Source organism: Hippichthys cyanospilos, chromosome 3 (genome assembly GCF_059441005.1).
Source record: "Hippichthys cyanospilos isolate Australia breed blue-spotted pipefish chromosome 3, RoL_Hcya_1.0, whole genome shotgun sequence".
NCBI lineage: Eukaryota > Metazoa > Chordata > Actinopteri > Syngnathiformes > Syngnathidae > Hippichthys > Hippichthys cyanospilos.
In genome coordinates, this window is record NC_142371.1 from 13,878,847 (window position 1) to 13,899,307 (window position 20,461).

General features: G+C 42.3%; 1 protein-coding gene across 1 annotated transcript in view; it reads left to right on the top strand.

Annotated features, from left to right (window-relative positions):
• Positions 1-16,368, top strand: part of LOC148425822 (inactive serine/threonine-protein kinase ULK4-like) — a 29,796-nt gene extending 13,428 nt beyond the window's left edge. The window contains exons 12-13 of the mRNA XM_088411237.1: positions 11,238-11,317; positions 15,326-16,368. Of these exons, the coding sequence (XP_088267363.1) occupies positions 11,238-11,297 (60 nt within the window). The 3' untranslated portion in view covers positions 11,298-11,317; positions 15,326-16,368. The remainder of the gene's footprint in view (positions 1-11,237; positions 11,318-15,325) is intronic.
• Positions 16,369-20,461: the final 4,093 nt, after the last annotated feature.

Sequence of the window (20,461 nt, forward strand, 5' to 3'; positions counted from 1 at the left end):
CTGCTTCAGTGTATTCTTGCTGCGTGATTCGGGTTTTCGGTGATCCAAAGCCAGTTTGCTTCAACAACGAGAAGTAGAAGGGAGGAGAAGTTGCATTGCTGACGCCCGCTTTCGCCTGGCGGGCTGGTGTTTCAGTGTCTCTCGGCATGTTGTTTATGAACAAAAGCTATACAAAAGAATATACAAACTGAGCACTAAATGTTGTGGATTTCTGATCCAGGTCACCGGGAAGTAAATCTCCTTCAGTCGGTGTTCTGTCCGTGTGTTTTTAATTTTTTTTTTTTAAGCTTCGCATGTCAAAAACGCGCGAGCTTATGGTGGGTATTCCGGTCAGCGACTTGCCTTTTCTTGTAGTTGAAGCAAATTGGAGTTGGATGTCCTCTTATACGTCAATACGCAGTAAACAAAGCGTAGTGGCGCCCCCCCCCCCGAGTTTAACCAACCAATCAGCGTTAGTTAGCACAGCACACCCCCCTCGAGCTCTCTGAAGACCCTAGTCGCAACTAGGAGCTGAAATGGTTCAGGGTAGAGGCTTAGCGGAATCTTCCCTACCCGGGACGATTTTTGGTGTGAAGGGAAAGGGGAACTAATGCTACCCGGGTAACGTGGAAGAGTTCCTGCGGTGTGAAAGGGGCTCATTGAGAAAAGGACAAAGCGGTAAATTTGGGCCGACGGTTGTGCTTCTGTCTGTCTGTGATTGCATGAGGCTCAGCAGGAGTTTCCTCTGTGGATGTGTGCATCTATTCTACTATTGTGATGTAAACAAATGACCGTGTGTCTCAGCAGGGTTTCCCCTGTTGCAATTCTGATGATTGGAGTGTCAGAACTGGTTTTAGTTACTATGGTAACTGTTATACAGTAAGCTTCAATCTCCACACCCAGCACACATGCACGTGCAAATACACACAAGTCTATCCTCACCCCACTCGTCTATTTGTTTTGATTCTCTTTCCCAAGACGAACGATGCACAAACATGCACGTGCGCACACACGCACACTTCTAATATCTTCCCCAAATAAAATTAAATGGGAGCGGAGTTTTGTGGGTTAATGATATGCAATTTAGGGAGGCTGGGCCTTTGCTGCAAACAATATATTTTCATTTTACTTATTACTTCTTAAGTTTTATGTGGCTCCTACAGGGGCTTAGCTTGAGAGACTTCCACTGTCCTGGATTTTTAAAGGGGATGCACAGTCTTAAGGCATTCTAAAATTCACAGTGCTGTAATCTTAAACCTGAAGAAACATGCTGCTGACGCTCATTCAGAATGAAAATGCTGTGGTAAGCACACACTGTTGTCAGTGTGTCAGAATATTATTATTATATTATATATAAGTGTTGCTTTTGGAAAAATGGGTTTGAACAACTGGTGTTTCTAAATGAAACAATAAAGATAAAGAAAACGTCAGACAACAAATAATTTGATCAAAATGTTTTAAAGATGCTTGATTTTTATGTTGTAAAATACTGTGCATGTACTGGTCACAACTTTTAAGAAATGCCCTCATTTAAATCTACCTGAATATATGAACATTGTTTTATGTGTTCACTAGACAGTAGACTGCAATAAGCAATCAGGTCCACTAGAGTATATACATAGTTTTTCAGACAGCCTTCAATTTTTGGAGTATTTCAAAAAACGTTTACAGAAATGGTTACATGAAACAGAATTCACATTTAAGCATGTCATCTGTCACATACACTACAAGTAAAGAGGAAGGTTTGACTGAGCTCAGTTGACTAGACAATGACTTTTGGGGGTAGGAGGTTGTAAAACTTTAAATCTTTTAGTGACAAGCATTGGAAAAACACACCAACGTACTGCAGGAAGGTACCCCAGAATGCCTAGCTCAATTATGTGCAAGCAATTTATTCAATCAAATGATAGCTTGGCTATCTCAATAAGAAAAATTATGAATTAAATTACCTGTTCCACGAGGCTCAGTCCGTTATTTTTAAAATTATTTCATCAATCGGTAGTCCCTCTGCAAAACTGATGTACTGCCCACCTGTGTTTTCAGAAAATCAGGCTTATGTCTCAGAAAATGAAAATTCATATATTGATGTTTTTTAACTCAACATTTAATTTCTTAAAGTCAATTTTGGAGGTAGCGCAAAAATGAACTTAAGTTACAACAAGCTGAATGTTGCCTAGTTGAAATTCCTTGTTTTGAGAAAAAAAGTGTTTAAAGTCGTGGCTCTTTCATCTTTCATCTTACCAAAACTTTAATATTGTAAGTGGTGTTAGCTTTTTTATATCACCAATCTCCCCAGCTTGTCATGACTGTCAACAGCTGGTAAAAAAGTGAAGTAAAAACATAAATTATTCCAGTTCCCCTTTCATCATTCTACAAGCAAGATGAGTGCTCTCACTTCGCTCTGTTAATGTATTAAAAGCTCAACTGGCCGTATTGTACAGCTCTAGGTGCCCGCAACCTGGACACCATGATTCATTACTGGCTCATGTGTGACATTGAACCTTCCCGAAGTAGATTGTCTGTCGCAATGATTGACCAAAGTAAAGTTTTTTTTAACTTTTGCGAATAGGTGAAATTTCACGTGTTGCCTTGCTGCATATGCATCCTTCGCATCGCCTAATACATGTTCGCGTCATGTTGCGTGAGCTACAGTACATTGACTGCTGTTCAAGCTTGTTTCACTGTTTACACATTTGGTCTGAACGGTCTGAACACAGCATTATGCACATTTCACTCACATGTGAGGTTGCCTCGGAGACTCCTACTGGAGCATAGTATATATATATATATATATATATATATATATATATATATATATATATATATATATATATATATACTCCATATATATGGAGTCCACAGCATGGACAAAACTAACAAGAGAACCAGCCCATCAGCTCACAGGCATTCCTACAAAAAGTGTGTTTTACTCCCAGTGAGAAATGCCCACCCCCGGGCCGGGGTACGGTTTGCAGGGTTTCTGATGGGGTCCAGGCATGCGTCGGTCAGGGAGGTCAGTTGTGAGCTCTGCAGTGAGGACCAGTGGACAGGGGATTGTTGGCGAGCGCCACGGCTCTTTTCGGCCTCCCTCTACCCACCGCCAGCATGCAACTCTTGTGAGGCCAAACAGTTAAGGAAATGAATGGATAGATGATCCTTTGCCAAGTTTAGCCATGTGATAAAGCAAAATGGCAACACTTCCAAGTGGCCTCAAAAATGTACCTGAATTCAGATTTCAACTCTTAAACTCAGAATGCAGACAATTCATTGAAAAATCAATCAATCAAGCAAATACCAAAATCTTACCTTTTCCCTACTTTGCCAGCCATTTTAGATGAGTAATCTAGGCAAGGTTTGGTGCAATCCAGGCCAAAACGTTGGTTCAGTGGTGAAGTAACTCTGTCACAGGACACAAAATGGAGCACCCTGAACAACCAGCCAGCCAATAAGAATGGTTGCACCTCCAGTAATCATACTGTATGGGCCATGTCCTGTTCTTTTGTTACTGCACAGCCAACCATTCAATCAGAATGTGATGAATGACATCATATAATAATTTAAAAAAGAATGTCAGGCACTTAGAAAGTTGGATTTTAAATTTTAATTCTGTTCTTCAATTTAAAAATAACAGCTACAAAAATCAGCTGAGAACACTTTTGTAAGCCTCCTTTTGTGTATACAGTGGGTCCCCGGTTTACGAACCCCTTGTTTTACGTATTTTTTATCTTATGACGTGGACCGCGGTGTTTTTTTGTCCCCCTCTTACGCACAAACCTTTAGTCTTACTAACCATCCGACATGCCGGTCAGTGTGTCCGCACTATTTTTTTCGCTTTGCTGCAAAACAACTTTTCTCACATGTCACGGAAATGCCGATATGCTATCGGTCGATTAAGGTCACAGTCACGGTCTCAGTCACGGAGATGCCAATATGTTATTGGTCGATTAAGGTCACAGTCACGAAGATGCCAATATGCTATTGGCCGGCGTCACATCAATCACAGAAATGCCGATATGCTATTGGCCAAACGCCCTGATCTAGCTTGATGGCACGAACTGGTCGGTGTGTTGTGAAGGCTTTGCAAACTTTATCTGTTAGACGTGGCTTCTAAAATTGCAAGTGGCGGTAAAGGAAGAAGTATGAGGATGATGACAATAGAAACGAAGGGCCAAACGAAGGGTCAAAGGGCCAATTCGAGTTATGAGCCTAGCCGCTGAACAGATTAAGTTCGTTACACGGAGCCCCAATGTATATGCTTCCAGACGGCTTCGAAGAAATTCTGATCCACCGTTCGGCGTCTCAGAAGGGGGAAGCAGTGCACCATTGACACTGTGTACAGTGGAGATGGGGCACTGCTGATCTCAACTCGGGATGTTGTGAACCGGTGGGCAGAGCACTTCGAAGACCCCCTCAATCCCACGACACGTCTTCCTCTGAGGAAGCAGAGTCTTCGAGCACCGAGGTGCGCTCTCCCATCTCTGAGGCTGAAGTCACTGAGGTGTTAAAAAACTCCTTGGTGGCAAGGCCCCGGAGGTGGATCAAGTCAAAGTCAATTTTACTGTCAATTTCTTCACATGTGCTTAACATTCAAAGGATTGGAAATCACGTTTCTCACTATCCTTTGCGTTTTACATGTACAATAACAAAGCGCAGGTGTGCAAGACGAGACAATCCTAAAATTAGATTCTTATCAATATTAATGTGCAGTATGTTCGGGCTACTTTGCGGGAGTGGAGGCTCCTGTACCCCTTGCCGGGGGGCAGGAGGCTGAACAGACTGTGCAGGATGGCTTGTATCGGTGACAATTGTGATGGCTTTGCTGCTGAGGTGGGTGGTGTACAGGTCTTGCAGGAAGGGGAGTGGAGCACCAATAATCCTCTCAGCTGTCCTCTCGATGCGTTGTAGAGCCTTCCTGTTATAGTCAGTGCAGCTCCCGCCCCACACGGTGATGCAACTGGTGAGGATGCTTTCGATGGTTCCTCTGTAAAATGTGGTCATGATGGGTGGCGCCGCACTTGCCTGCTTCAGTTTGCGCAGGAAGTAGGGACGCCGCTTTGCTATCTTTGTCAGAGATACGGTCTTGGTGGTCCAGGAGAGGTCATCACTGATGACCCCCAGGAACTTGGTGCTCCTCACCCTCTCCACTGCAGCACCGTCGATGGTCAGTGGGGGGTGTTGGGTGTGGCCTCTCTGGAAGCTGACAAACATCTCTTTGGTCTTGCTGGTGTTTAGCCGGAGGTTGTTGTCTTTGCACCATCTGGTCAGAAGCTCCACTTCTTTCCTGTGGTGGGTCTCATCACCGTTGGAGATGAGGCCCACCAGTGTTGTGTCGTCAGCAAACTTCACGAGGTGGTTGGAGCTGTGGGTTGCTGTGCAGTCGTGTGTAAATAGGGTGATGAGGAGGGGGCTGAGCATACAGCCTTGTGGGGCCCCCGTGCTCAGGGTGATCCTGCCTGAGATGTTGCCAACACGCACCACCTGAGGCCTCTGGCTGAGGAAATCCAGCAGCCAGTTGCAGAGTGAGGTGCCGAGGCCCAGTTTGTCCAGTTTGCAGTTGAGTTGTTGTGATATTATGATGTTGAACGCTGAGCTGAAGTCTATGAACAGCATTCTGACATATGAGTCTTTCTTGTCCAGGTGGGTGAGTACCGGGTGGAGGGCAGAGCAGATTGCATCATCTGTGAATCACTTTGCCCTGTAAGCGAACTGGTACGGGTCCAGGCTGGGGGGCAGGATGGATTTTATGTGTGACAGGACTAGTTGTTTAAAGCACTTCATGATGATGGGTGTCAGTGCCACTGGACGATAGTCATTGAAGCAGGATGGGGAGGATTTCTTTGGCACAGGTATGATAGTGGCAGCTTTTAAGCCTGATGGCACAATGGCTTGCCTCAGGGATGTGTTAAAGATGTCTGTAAAAACATCTTTCAGCTCCTTCGCACAGTCTTTCAGCACCCTGCCAGGGATGTTGTCTGGACCTGTTGCTTTCCAGCGGAGAGTGTCCTCCTCATGCTGGCAGCAGACAGGCACAGAGGCTGGTCATGCGAAGGTGGTGGTGTTTTCTGTGAGCGGGTGGTGTTCTGTTCCTCAAAGCATGCAAAAGAACTGTTTAGGTTGTTGAGCAGAGTTTTGTCGCTCACTGCTTTGTAGTGCAGGTTTGTAGTCTGTGATAGCCTGAATGCCCTGCCATAGGATGTGTGCATTCCTGCTGTCCTTGAAATGGGAGGTTATTATTTTATTTTATTTTTTATTTTATTTATTTTATTTTATATATTATATTATTTTATCTTATTTGTGTATTCTTGTTTGGCTTTCCTGATGCCACGGGACAGGTTGGCTCTCGCTGTTCTGAGGGCTGATTTATCCCCAGCTTTGAAGGCCTTGTCTTTGGCCCTCAACAGCCTGTGGACGTCTCCTGTTAGCCATGGCTTCTGGTTGGACCGTGTGGTGATCCTCTTGATGTGGGTCACGTCGTCCATGCATTTGGTGATGTAGGAGGTCACTGTGTCTGTGTATTCCTCAATATCTGTGATGCCATTGTGGGTGGCTGCTTCCTTAAAAATTTCTGTTGACTCAAAGCAGTCCTGTAGGGCTGAGGTCGCCTCCCATGGCCACACCCTTACTTCTTTCAGTGCAGGTTTGATGACTTTCACTCTTGGTCTGTATTCAGGCATTAGCATAATAGTGAGGTGGTCGGAGGCACCAATGTGGGGGAGGGGGGTGGCTTTGTGGATGTGATCCGCCCGGAGTTCCTGAAGGCTCTGGATGCTGTAGGACTGTCTTGGCTGACATGCTGTCAGAGAAATCTCAGAAAAGAAGACTAGGACAAGCCTAGCTGCTTAAACAGCAAAAAGAGTAACTCAGACCAGCCAAGATTGACTTTTCTATGCCGGGCATAGGGAAAAAAGCTTGGGCAAATGTAACTCGTGGGTCTTCCAACGCTAGTTTTTCACTGCCCAGCCGTCCCCCCCTGGCTTTTATTGAGCAAAAGCATAGCAGATTACAAGACGCAACAAGAGAGCCAGCCGGGCGCCACCGGCAGCTGGGCCAAGGTCCCGGCTCACACTTTCGTGCGTCAACAGCTCTATCTAAGGACAGGGTCAAGATGAACTAGGATTGCATAAATGGGTAACAATAAACTAAGCACATAATGATAACAACCTAATATATGATTCCCTTCACACATGCCTCTGCAACATTGCGTGGACATGGGGAACAGTGCCCCTGGATTGGCAGACTGGGGTGATGGTCCCCCTTTATAAGAAGGGGGACCGGAGGGTGTGTTCAAACTACAGAGAAGTCACACTCCTCAGCCTCCCCGGTAAGGTCTATTTTGGGATGCTGGAGAGGAGGGTCCGTCAGGAAGTCGAGTCTCAGATTCAGGAGGAGCAGTGTGGTTTTCGTCCTGGCCGTGGAACAGTGGACCAGCTCTACACCCTCGGCAGGGTCCTCGAGGGTGCATGGGAATTCGCAACCAGTCTACATGTGGTTTGTGGAATTGGAGAAGGTGTTCGACTGTGTCCCTCTGGGATCTCTGTGGGGGGTGCTTCGGCAATATGGGGTACCGGACGGCGTGATATGGGCTGTTCGGTCCCTGTATGACTGATGTCAGAGCTTGGTCTGCATTTCCGGCAGTAAGTTGAATTTGTTTCCAGTGAGGGTTGGACTCTGCCAAGGCTACCTTTTGTCACCTTTTCTGTTCATTTCATGGTCCTAGTGCCCGCCACACAGCTCCCCTCCGAACAGCCAGAAAGGCATAACGAAAACCCCACAGGGTATTCACCAGTCTGACACCCTGAGTACACAGTTCGGTCCTGGGCGGTGTATGTGACACCAGGGACCCAGGTGCGACAGGAGTAAGGGTGAGACCCTCAGCGTGACGTTGCCAAATGGATTTTCTGAGGTTCCGCAGGAGCTGGAGCGGCAGCGCTGACCTGCATGCTGGCAAGCACAGTGGGTTTCCGAGGGACGGCAGGTCTCTGCTACGTCCCAGCCTGTGCCTGGGCCAGAACCTGCCACATTGGTGACCCCAGACGTTAGAATGTTCGTCAGGCTGTTGAAGAGGTCGTCTTGCCACATGGGTGACCCCGGATGCTATAATGTTTCAGCAATATGTTGAAGAGGTGTCTTCCTCCGCTACACCGCCCCAACACTCGCAATCGGCAGCCTTCGTGACATGGGGCAAAGTGCCTGAGTGATCCGGCCGCATGGTTTTAGCTTATTGAGGCGCTGTTCCACCTACGAGGAATCCCCGCAGACGTCCTACATGGTCGTGGCATCCCTCGACCGGCCTACTATCACATCGGGCTCACCAATGTGGCAAGATGAAGAAACACACGATGCTGTTCTAGTATACGTCCCTACTCTTCACTTGTCACACAAAAACTCATACAACATTGTCCAAATCAGCAAAGACAAAGCCAACAGGTTCAAAGCATCAAAGGTTCATTTCAACATGGGTGAGAGACATGGTCCTAGTGCCTGCCACAATATATTACACAAAAAATAGTAATATTTTACTCATTACAAATGAAAGTAAAGTAATGCCCTACAATGCAAATTTAGCCTGGAATTGTTTTATTTTTTCCCTCAAATTCACCAAAAACACAGCAAGATATAAGGAGAAAAGCGAAATGTTTACTTGCTCATCTACTAGAGCTAAGGTGAAACACCAGGTTGCATATGGACAAAATGTACACACGATGGACACACAACCATTAATTTCAGTTCGTCAGAGATAAAGACAAGAAGAATATAATCGTTAGGTGCATTTTATGTGCAACGCCTAAAAATCTGTCCACTTATGCGAAATAGGACCAGTAATTTGACAATTTGACAAACCATTTAGAGCGCGGCCATAGTAACGTGAAGTTAGTGAAAATAAAACACATGGAGGATTGTGCTCTCTAGATGAGGGATGACACTTCAACATCAAGAGGTTAGAAGATTCGTTAGGAGATACTCTGCCGCTATCCACAGTGGCTTCACCAGCATTTGGAAACCTTGTCAGCAAGAAATATCACTGTCGCAACTAGCAATGACCAGGTAAGCTTACACTAACTTTCACTGTACAATTGCTATTAATAATAGTTCATAAATAGTTGTGGTCAATGTGTATCAAGATGAAGCGTACAAAACTCATGTTAGCCTGTATGTTAAACACCTTAACAATGATGTAGGCTAGCTGCTAACGCTAGCCCTACCTAAACCTGGTACCTAGCCAACTGATCTTGAATTTAAATATTAGCATTACAATTGTGAAATGCCCTAAACATTTTCCCTACAGCAGGGGCCCCAACCACCGGTACCGGTCAATGGATCAACTGGCGTGGGCTGCACCCAAAATAATGTTTTTGAAATTATTTAGTTTAACAGTTCATATGTTTGTGCTTGATCTTTGTTTTTTTTGGGCACCGTTTCCGTCCGCTCTTGATATTACATACATAGTGAGAAGGATGACATGGTTGGGGACCGCTGCCCTACAGCATAAACAATGCATCACTATGCTGTGAAGCTAAATTATAAAGGGATTAAAAAAAAAAAAAAAGATTTTGTATCTTATCTTTAAAGGTTTACAATACAATACAGAGTAATTGATTTGTACTGGTTTTAGGTACTGGTTTTAATCCAACCTTTCACTGGATGATTAATGAGCAAAAAGAGCTACATTTAGAATGGCAAATCCATATTTCCAGTTATGAAGGTCAGAGTAATATAAAAGTAATGCGATAGCAATGTAATGCATTACATTTCAAATACAGTAATATTGTAATGTATAATTACTTTAAAATGATAGTAATAAGTAATAAATAATGCATTAGGTATTTCCTTTTGGTAAATGTTAGCAAATTCAAATGTGTTGCATTGACGCACATAGTTGTTTGCACCTAATTAATGTTTTGTTTTGTTTTGAAAGTAATATCATTTATTATTCAGATACTGTATATGATTGATTTAAGCAACACAATTTGTGTACATTTAGTAAGATATATAATTTTTGCATATGTCACTTACCTGAGTTATGTTTAGTGTATTTGGTTTCTTTACAGTTAACAATATAAATAAGTGAGAGCTGCACCACTCACATAACTAAAATAAAGTTACACTCATTCTCCATTCGCTGTCTGTCTACCTACATAAAAGCAGTTTTAACATCTAGGAAGAACATTGACTTATTCATTAAAAAATATGTATATTTGTGTTTATTTAATTTAATTTTATATTAAATTGTGAAAGTATTTATGACTCTACAATAAAGCAATCAATTTAAGTTTCATATATTTTTTTAAAATGTAATTTTGAAATTTTCTCAAAATGCGTTTTGTGTCTACAATTGCTTGCTAACGAGGCAATGAAGCCAGAAAACCTAAAGCGGTGTTTGATTTTATAATGCTGTTTTTGACTAAATAATTGGCAGCAATCTTTTTAGGTTAAATTCGTCCTGTTTGTTATAAGGAGGCGTCATAACTGCACACTGTTAGCATTGTTACATCATATGAATGGAATGTACAGTCTTGTATTGTGGCAGATTTCTTCTCATTCTGTGTTTCTGTGTACCTGAAGTAAGGACATGTGTATTTACAGCACTTTAATGAAATGCCAGACACATCTTTATATAAAATCCTTAGTTGGAGTTGCTGTTTGTAGGACAAACGGTAATCTTTTTTATTTGTTGTACTGCTCTGGCTCACTATGTGTTGTGTGTCATAAAAGAAAATAAAGTTCGTGCCCAAAAAAAGACGCATGCCAGTTTCACCTCCGTACGACAATTTGGAGATCACTCGGCATCTGAAAAAATGTAGGCAAGGTTTAAATAACATACTCGTGTATAAGGTACATAGGGGCGTAAATCCAACTTTAAGGAATTCACTTATCACAGGGGATTTCTGGTCCCCATTGACCGTGAAAAACGTGACGAAACTGTACAGTAAATCATATATTTTTCCTGTTATTTTATGGAGATTATTGGATGAGTTTCATATATTCAGGCACAAGTAGTCATCCTTCTCCCCTTCCTGACTTGACCCTGTCTCGCCTTTGTTTTTTAACTAGTCCATTTATAGTTCTATCTCATCATTGTGTTGCCTTTCTCTCACTCTCAATTTGCTCCTCAACTGCCCCCCCCCTCCGAACACACTCATACACACACACACATACACACGCACACACACACACACACACACACACACACACACACACACACACACACACACACTCTTCTCACCAGTGCTTCATTTCTTCCTATGACTCTCTACCAGGAGAAAACAGGCTCCCCAGAGGCCTGTGGTTCATTCCTGGTGCCGCCTACACTGGCTTAATGAGGAGCCTGCGGGAAGGGGTGAGTGTATCTGTATATGTCTCAGAGTGTCTGTGTTTGTGTCTGTGTAAGTGTGACTAAGTCTTGGTATTTGTGTGTCTGTGTGAGCATGATTGTGTGCACTTACCTGCCTCCAACGTGTGTGTGGGGGGGGTGGGGGTCCCTATGAGCAGTAATGATGAGGCAGCTGCAAGTCAAGGGCACATACAGAGCAGTCAAATACACACTTCCATACAAACGCACACATGCACGTACACACTTACCTGCATCAAAGACAGCCTGTACTGCTTGGTGGTTTGACCTCTGTTGTAATTAGAGCCCCAAGAAGCATACAGTAGATGGCATAGGCAAACATATTGGAATTTTGTTTGATTTTTGCACTCTCTTTTATTTTCCTCTGTCTATTGCATCTCCTATATTTGAATATACTCTTTATACTCTTTGAATTTACTCATTTTTGACATAAAAATGAAAACATTTGAATTGAGTTTACTTCACAAACATGACTCGTAATACAAAAAGTGTTATACTCATCAAAAATATCACTGTTTGGGTGGCATGGGTATATTATTTTTTGGTGGGTCTGACTGCATTTGAGAATCTGTAGATGGATGGATAGATGGTGAATGGATGGATGAATGAATGACATAAAATAGACAGAAATTGAAAAGATGGTTGTTGTTGCATTCATATAACTATTATTTTGAGATACTGTATATGTGACTGAGGAAATGAGGAGCAGACAGACAGAAGAGAAAAAAAAATTGTTCTGTGTCTCAAAGGTAAAAGCGGTCTTATTTGGGTGGCCCAGTACCGCAGAATGAATATAGATGAAACTCTGGTCTACACAGTTGTCAAGTTGTATCTACTGTTGCTTCATTACTATTGGGACAGGGGTGGAAGTAGATAAGGAGGGGTGACATAAGCAGAGAGAGGGGAGGTTGACTTATTTATCATTATTGAGCTGTGAGTATGCTGGGCACACACACATTTGCGCACACACAGCTGAAGGGACCAAACCCTCATCCTGAGACCCAACTGTCTTTGTCTTTCTCTCACTCCTTATGTGCTTGTTCACCCCGCCTTCCATCATGTCTCCCTCTCTCATCGGTGTGCTACTTTTCCCATAAAGATACACTCATTCAGTCACTCATTCATTTTCTACTGCTTCTCCTGTTCGGTATTGCAGTAAAGTTGGATATTATTCCAACAGACTGGGCGAGGAATGGTGTACGCTCTGTACTGGTTTGCCAATCACAGGCCACATATTTTATTGGCACGCGTTCACCCATTTTCAGGGCACTGGTAGAGTTGAGGATCCAGATGCAGAGTTATGAGAGAATGGATGGTTCACAGATTTAAGTTTTGATGTACAATCATTTGATGTAACCCTCCAATACACTTGATTCAAACGATCAGGATCAGGATTCTGCAAACATTGCTGATCAGGTGAATCAGGTATGTTGCAGGAGGTTTGCATCAAAAACAGACGTTTCTCCCTGCTTTGTTGCTCTTTATCCTGTGCTGTCCTCTGTTTAACTATCTTACAGTATTTCTTTTCCTTAAAATCTAACCATGGAAATAATCAGCTGGGATCTTGACTCAATTGACAAAAAAAAAAAAAAACCTCAACGACAAGTGCAAGCCCGTTCTGTCGCATCCTGATGGACCTTACCATCTGTCTCCCTCTCTCAGTCAATTGTTTCTTGGATGATTCAACCTAAATAAGTACAATATTTGTTGCCTTGTACTGGTACTGGTGTAATAATAGTAAAGATCTATGTATATGTTTTAATGTTACTATGTGAGCGTGTGTGGTTTTAGTCAAATTATCAGACAGAAATTTGATTTAAGATTTTTGTGGCAATTTAACATGACTTGCCATTTGGTGTGGCCGAGTGGTGACCAGTTTTATCATGGATATTATATCTAAAACGGATTTGGCCACATGAAGGAAATACATTTTCATGAGATTTTAATGGTTGAGCACAGTTGTGTTTTGATTTCCGTGGCCTTTTTTTCCTCAACATCAGCATTACATGACTTAGAAATCTCGAAAATATGATTGTTTTTCGACTTGGCTTTCAGAGGAGGCTGATGAATTTTGGTCTTCTGCTTTCCTTGCTATCTCCACTGCTTCCTGCACTTTTTTGCGTACTGTCTTCGTCTTTTTATTTATCAGTGTGGCCTCTTGCAGTATTTCTTGCCCGTTAAATCTAGGCATGGAATTGGTCAGCTGGGCTCTTGACTCAATCCACACATTTTTTTCAAGAACTGTAACCAATGAGGAGCCTTCTTGTCCGTCCAAAACATTTGCGGGACTTCACTCGAGATAAGTTCACCACAAACAACATTAAATGAGCAGTATGAACAGAAAGATGAAAACATTACAGCTTTACTTGTCATGTGAAAGAGTCTGGGCTGATGCCTCTAGAAAAGTGCTTGATGAAGCGAAATACACTTTTTTTGTGAGTCAGCCTGCTTTGGAGGAAGCAACCAATGTCCCTCCCTTGGACATTGACATTTTAGGAGCAGTAGGATAAATCGTCGAATGGTATTGGTGAAGAAGTTGTCATTGTTGACAAGGACATTGTATTCAGACATATCTTTGCTGATAATGCCACTTAAGATGTTGATGACACCACACCCATGGAGCTGTCGGTGGAAAATCTGGCCCCAATTCGAGAACAAAGTAACAATTAAGCCACTCAGGGAAAACATTTTCAATTAGTTCATTGTAGACTTTCACCACATCACTGTAACTCCTGATGATTTTCTGCTGAGGTCTTGAAATGTACCAGCCCAATGGTTCAGTGGAAAAAGGAGAAGATAATGGTAGTGTGTTACGTGATGCATTAAGTGAGTACTGGGGGACATTTATCAGTAAATGTACACATGGAGTTACCCGTGACATTACGCGACATGCAAAGCGAATGGTTTGACATGAAAAAGTCATGGTCCTGTCATGGTCGCCGTGCGTCGCTCCATCGCGTCCATCGTGTCGCCCGACGCATCATCAAGCCCGTCGCGCGAACTCCATTGACTACAATACAAAACTGTATGCTCTTCGTGCTCCACCTGAACGCAGCAAGAGAGGGTTTATCGCAAGCGAGCAAAAAGGAATTTTGAGCGAGCAACTTTTTTGGTGTTCAAAATCCATCTGCGCTCGCTCAAACTCTTATCATTACGCGCTCAATAGTTTTTCCTGCGCTCAAAATCTGTTTTTGCTCGTTCAGGTTTATTTTCTGTGCTCTAAATGTTTTTTTGCGCGCTCGCAATTGTGGCACAAATATAACCATAATTTTCTAGCTTTGTTGGCTAGTACCATTAAATGCAGATATTGTGGCTAACCACCACAGGTAATGTTTGACAATTAATAGTACAATGTGAATTCTGTAATTTTACGTCTTTTCCCCCACGCATCCACGCACACAAACAAACTCTCAAAGTCACGCGCTCTCTCCCATTACGGCAAGTGGATGCGATCAAACAATGCTCGATCGCATTTGTTTTGAGTTACACCGTATGCATTTAGAATGCCGTTGTTTACACCGCTTTTTACGCCTTGTGGAATCTTGACGCCGCTCGAGATGCCTTGCAGCGACAACGTTTTTTAGACGCCTTTTGTAGCATTAACATTAACCAACAGCAACGCCAGTCAGCGTCAAGCATAAAATGCGCCATTCCTCACGCCGTCTGGTGTTTTCAGCATCAATATCGGTCACCACTAGCTGTCTGAAGTAGTGTTTCACTAGTGATTAAAAACTGCATTCCAAACGGCGTGCGACCCACCACACGCAAATTATGGAGTAAAATCGCTGTCAAAAAGGCGTATCCGTGTTTTCAAATAGACATAGGCATGTTTTCAGATTTGTATTCGTGTTTTCAGATTTGTATCCGTGTTTTCAGATTTGTATTCGTGTTTTCAGATTTGTGTCCATGTTTTCAGATTTATATCTGTGTTTTCAGATTTGTATCATTGTTTTCAGATTTGTATCCGTGTTTTCAGATTGGTATTTGTGTTTTCAGATTTGTATTCGTGTATTATCACTCGTATGAGTACGACTCTCGCGAGACACGTACGTGAATCTTCCTTCGGACGCATGGATCTGCCTTTGCACGCATGGATCTATGGAGTAAGATGGCTGTCAAAAAGACGCTTGAGTTCGTTCGCCAAGCTATTCTCCCTTTGCCTGGGCAGAGAAAAGTCAATCTTGGCTGGTCTGAGTTACTCTTTTTGCTGTTTAGCAGCTAGGCTTGTCCTAGTCTTCTTTTAGAGATTTCTCTTGACAGTTTGTTGGTGAGCAAAGCCCGTGTTGCGCACTGAAGGCTTTGATTTTATTTGCATATTTATTTTAATTTAGCATGGTAAATGTTTATTATCTTAACAAATGCCGTATTACATATTTTGTCTGAAAATAAACCTGTTTTTATAAAGTAGAAAAATGGCAATTTGATTTAAAAAGTATATGTTTTGGAGCTGTAATTTCAATACCGTGACACTGATACGGTGATATTTTTGCTCAAGCACATCATACCGTCATAATCTGATCTCGTCCCATGCCTAATATATACACAATTACATACAGTATATATCAAATTACACGCTCCAAACTTTCATACAAGGTCTTTTTCATTTTATACATTATTTCAATCTTTTTTTAATGTTTAAAACTCTGGTTGAATACACCCATTGATTCACGTATTTTCAGTTCTATTTCATAGTTGTTCCACAAATTGAAATATAGATACAGACATTTATTTTACTGGTGGACTGCCTCCCGGTGGCTAGCAAAATCAAACTGCATATTAGCGCACTGGACTATAAGCTGCAGGGCTCAAATCATAAGGAAAAATTGCGGTCCGAAAAATACAGTAATCTGTCTTTCATTTTATCTATGACTTGTTTGCCATTGTCTCTGTATCCTATAATGTATGATATGTCTGGTGTTAATGGAATAAAAATTAAATGCTTGTGTTTAAAAAATAGATTACAGTACAAAAGGACAGTGAAAAAAATGCAATAAAATCACATTCACTATATTGAGGGAACACACCCCAATTTGATAATACAGTACTCCTAAAATCCATCAGTGCTAGCAGTGTAGCACTAAATCATTAAATCCTTCACCACCTGAATTTGAATGTACCCATGCGCACTCACACTCACAGATTTCATCATAGACAGCAGAAGCAGCATTTGAGACTCATAAAAATATTCTACAGCTTGCGTAAACTAGAAACTTGCCTTTCACTTCATACAACCCCCCTCTTGTACGGAAGTAGAACTCTCTTTGACTTCCTGACATCTACTTCCCCTCTCCCAGTACATGAATCTTTCTTCCGCTTCCGTCACTCCCTTGGATCCCCACTTCCACTGGTAAATCCGCCATGTTCTTTTTGGACGTGTGCCCTTCGAGCAAAACAATACCTCAACTGCCCTCTAGTGCTTTATTTATAAATGAGGAAAACTCTAAACAGCAGTGGAGTGGGGGCAGGTGTGAAATGGTGGGTCAAAGAATCCATCAAAACCACACTGCCTGGACCTCATTAAACAAGGCCTTGACACTGTCCAGCTCATTGCTGCCATTTAGTGACGCGCTGGATTTGTATTCAACATGTTCAATCTCATTCTGCATAGCCATTGGAACATGTAACACGCTTAAGTAATGATCCACTAAATCCGAATGAGATTTGTGACACTTCATTATTGTAATGTAATGTAAAAAGAAAAAAAACATTAAGTAAGCAGTCTTATGTGACAGCATACACTCATGGGCTTCAACATGAAGCGTATATCTAACAAATAAGTTCCTCTTTTACGAGCTAGAATACCACCTTTACTCAAATCAGTTCAGATTGACACCTTTACTCGGTTTAGACTGACACTGTAAGGCAAATACAGTACTAATATAACAGTGTGCTGGATATTGCAGATGTCTGTGGGGCAAAACTTCATTGCATTTTAATAAATAAAAGTATCTAAAACAACTCTAATATTCAGGCACGTGGGATTCAAGAGTTTTTTATGGTCATATTTATAGTATTATACCACACAATGAAATTCTTATTCCGTTAACGCCCAGAGTAGCAGACTACATTCTATGTTCGAGCAATAAATAAATAGATAAATAATAAAACATAAACAATAATACCATAAACAAGAAAACAACAATAGAAACAATGGTGGGAATAATATAGTGCAAATATCATGTAGTGCAAAAAGCTCAGAGGGGACCGTGCCTTTGCTGTTGCAGTCCCAAAACTCTGGAACAACCTGCCTCAGCACATTAGACAGGCCTTCTCCCTGCCTGTTTTTAAATCCCATGTCAAAACCCACCTCTTCTCCTTGGCGTTTAACACTTAGTCAGACAGTGGACTTTTTACTTTTATTTTATTCCTTTATTCTTTTATCCCAACCATTTTTATTTGCTTTTTAATTCTTTTTATCCATTTTATTCTATTCTTTTACCCTTACTCATTTGTCTTATCAGATTTAGCATTTTATGTCCTGGAGCTGTTGTGTCTGTTTTCACAATGTTTTTATTTCTCTGTACAGCACTTTGGTCAGCTGTGGTTGTCTAAAAGTGCTCAACAAATAAAGTTGGATTGGATTGGATTAGTGCAAAATATTATTTATGGATGTAGTAAAATGCAGATTAGTGCGTGGGAGATTTGTTGTGAATTCGGATGGCTTGTGTGGGTTGAAGCGGTTTGCTAGCCTGGCAGTTGTTGTCTCCAGGCTCCTGTAGCGTCAACCGGATGGCAGTAGTTCAAACAGATCATTTTGTGGATGTGTCTTGTCCTTGATGAGGTTGCGTGTTCTCCGCAGAACTCCGCAGAATAATTGAAATAAACAGAAAATTGTTACATTATGTAAAGGTTACTTGAATGGAATACCTCGATGCAAACTGAATTCCACCGCAATCTGATGGATTATATAGTTTTAATAACAAAAAACAGCACTATCAGTCATGAGGAGATACAAATGGTTTTAAAGTACCAACAAAAATCTACGATGTAACACTAACTCAAAATTGGTGCATTGATGGATGTGAATGGCTCACATATTCTGAGTTCTCCTGCATAGCAAGGTATGACAGGCTCACAATTACCCACTGTGTTTGAGATTGAACGCAATGAGTGATCTGGCCAGCTTCACCAGAAACTGAGTGTGGTTCGCTCTGACCAACCCATGCACACCTTTGGTTTACACATGCGGTTAAATCCCAAATGTTGGTAGTCAGCGCAGTCATGGCTTTCATGTGCCTGTGCATGGATTGTTCATGATGGCTCTTGACTAATGACCTAGTGTTTATGTTACAAGTCTGCGGGATCCATAGTAATCCATAATAATTTGATTAGATTCGTGCCAAGATACAAACAGATTCAAACTACATAGTAGTTCAACGTACCAAAAAAAACATGAGTTACAAAACGTCTGTGTAAACAAGCTAACAAAAAGGCAGGAAGTCAAACAAAGACTGAGTCTCCTCTGAGGGAGAGAGGCGGATAGAATCTACAAGGTAATAAAGAAAACAAGTACCAAAATTTAGTGATGGGTCTGGTAACAGTTACACCAACATATCAGTGCGTGTGTTGCGCTCATAGAGCACTCTAGAGCCACTATCCAGCCTGGTTTCCATGTAACCCTCATCCGGTACACCTGATTCAAGTAACCATGATTGTTATCAGACTTTTGCTAAGCTTGCTTGTTAGTTAGTTAGTTACTTGAATCAGGTGTACCGAATGAGGGTTACATAGAAAATGGGCTGTATAGGAGCTCTTGAGGACTTGGGCACCCCTGCATTAGATTGATGTCATGGTGGCTGGTGCCAGGACGTTTAGCTCAATGGCTGGTGCACTATGCAATCAAATCCGACATTCAAACTGACCATGTTGGTGTTTCCAACTTCATTTAAGTTTATCAGTTGTTTTTCATGGCGTTATTTATTTATTTATTTTAAACATCATAATTCTTTGCATTGGCTAATGCCATGTTCAGATGGAGCGCGAAGAGTGTGTGGTTTTGTATTGTAATCAAGGGAGTTCCCGCGACGGGCGCGATGACACGCCGAGCAACGCGATGGACGGACTCACTGCGTGTAATTACGCATGGCGCGACAAGTGTCGCGTCGCGTCAGCCAATCAGCTACGGTAAGTTCAATGTCTCAAGCAGGGGGCAGGAACGAATCATTGCGGCTGCTTTGCGGTGACCTGGAGCTATCCAACACGGCCAGCTGAGCTTTCAATACAATACGGAGCCAAGCAAGAGCACTCACCTGGCTTGTAGAATGGCAGAAGGGAGAACTTAGGACAGCTGGTATGTGCAGTGTTTCCTCCCTTTTTTTAACAGCTGTTGAACCGTAGTTACTGTGCTCAGCTAACGATAGTGCAGCACTGACAGTACAGTATTTAGCACAGTATTGGCTACTTGATTGCGACATTGAAACTTTTTTTTTTTTTGGGGCAGAGGAGTATTGCCGTGAAAGCGAGGGACACGCAGTGTAAAAAAAGAATAATAAAGGTACTGTCGGAAAAAATATTGGCTCTGCCATATTCCGGAAAAGTGAACGTTCTCAGCAATGCTCTCCTTTCCGGATCCACTGTAAAGTGCACAGCAAGCTCACTCCTCTCCCCTCACGTGATACTCTTACGTGAAAAGCGAACTTCATCTTGACCTTGCGACAAAACGCCTCGTGTAGAGTGTAAACGACGCGCTCCGTCTGAACGCAGCATCTCGCTCAACATCTCGCTCTCGCTCGCAATAGTCCTCGCTCAACATCGCGTTTGCTCAACATATAGCTCTCGCTCGCTCAAGTCGTCCTCTGTGTGCGCTCAATTCTGCGCACCCGTTACGTTTGTGCCACAAAACCAGCCAATCAGGGCTTGTAAAAGCACATTGATTGACAGAAAATGAACTGCTGCGGCAGAGGAGGACTCACGCATTATACACAATGAGAACTTCACACTGCAGCTGTCAGTTAAGGCAAACAAAGGGAGGGGGGACAAAAAGCCATAATACATATCTTAAAAAACACATCTCTCTGCGTAAACATCTGATGTTATGACTTGCGGTTTATTCTCCAATGTGGCTAATCCATGACAAGAAAAAAAATCCTCAATTTTTGCTTGGTGTGGTTTATATGCCAGTGCAGTTTATAG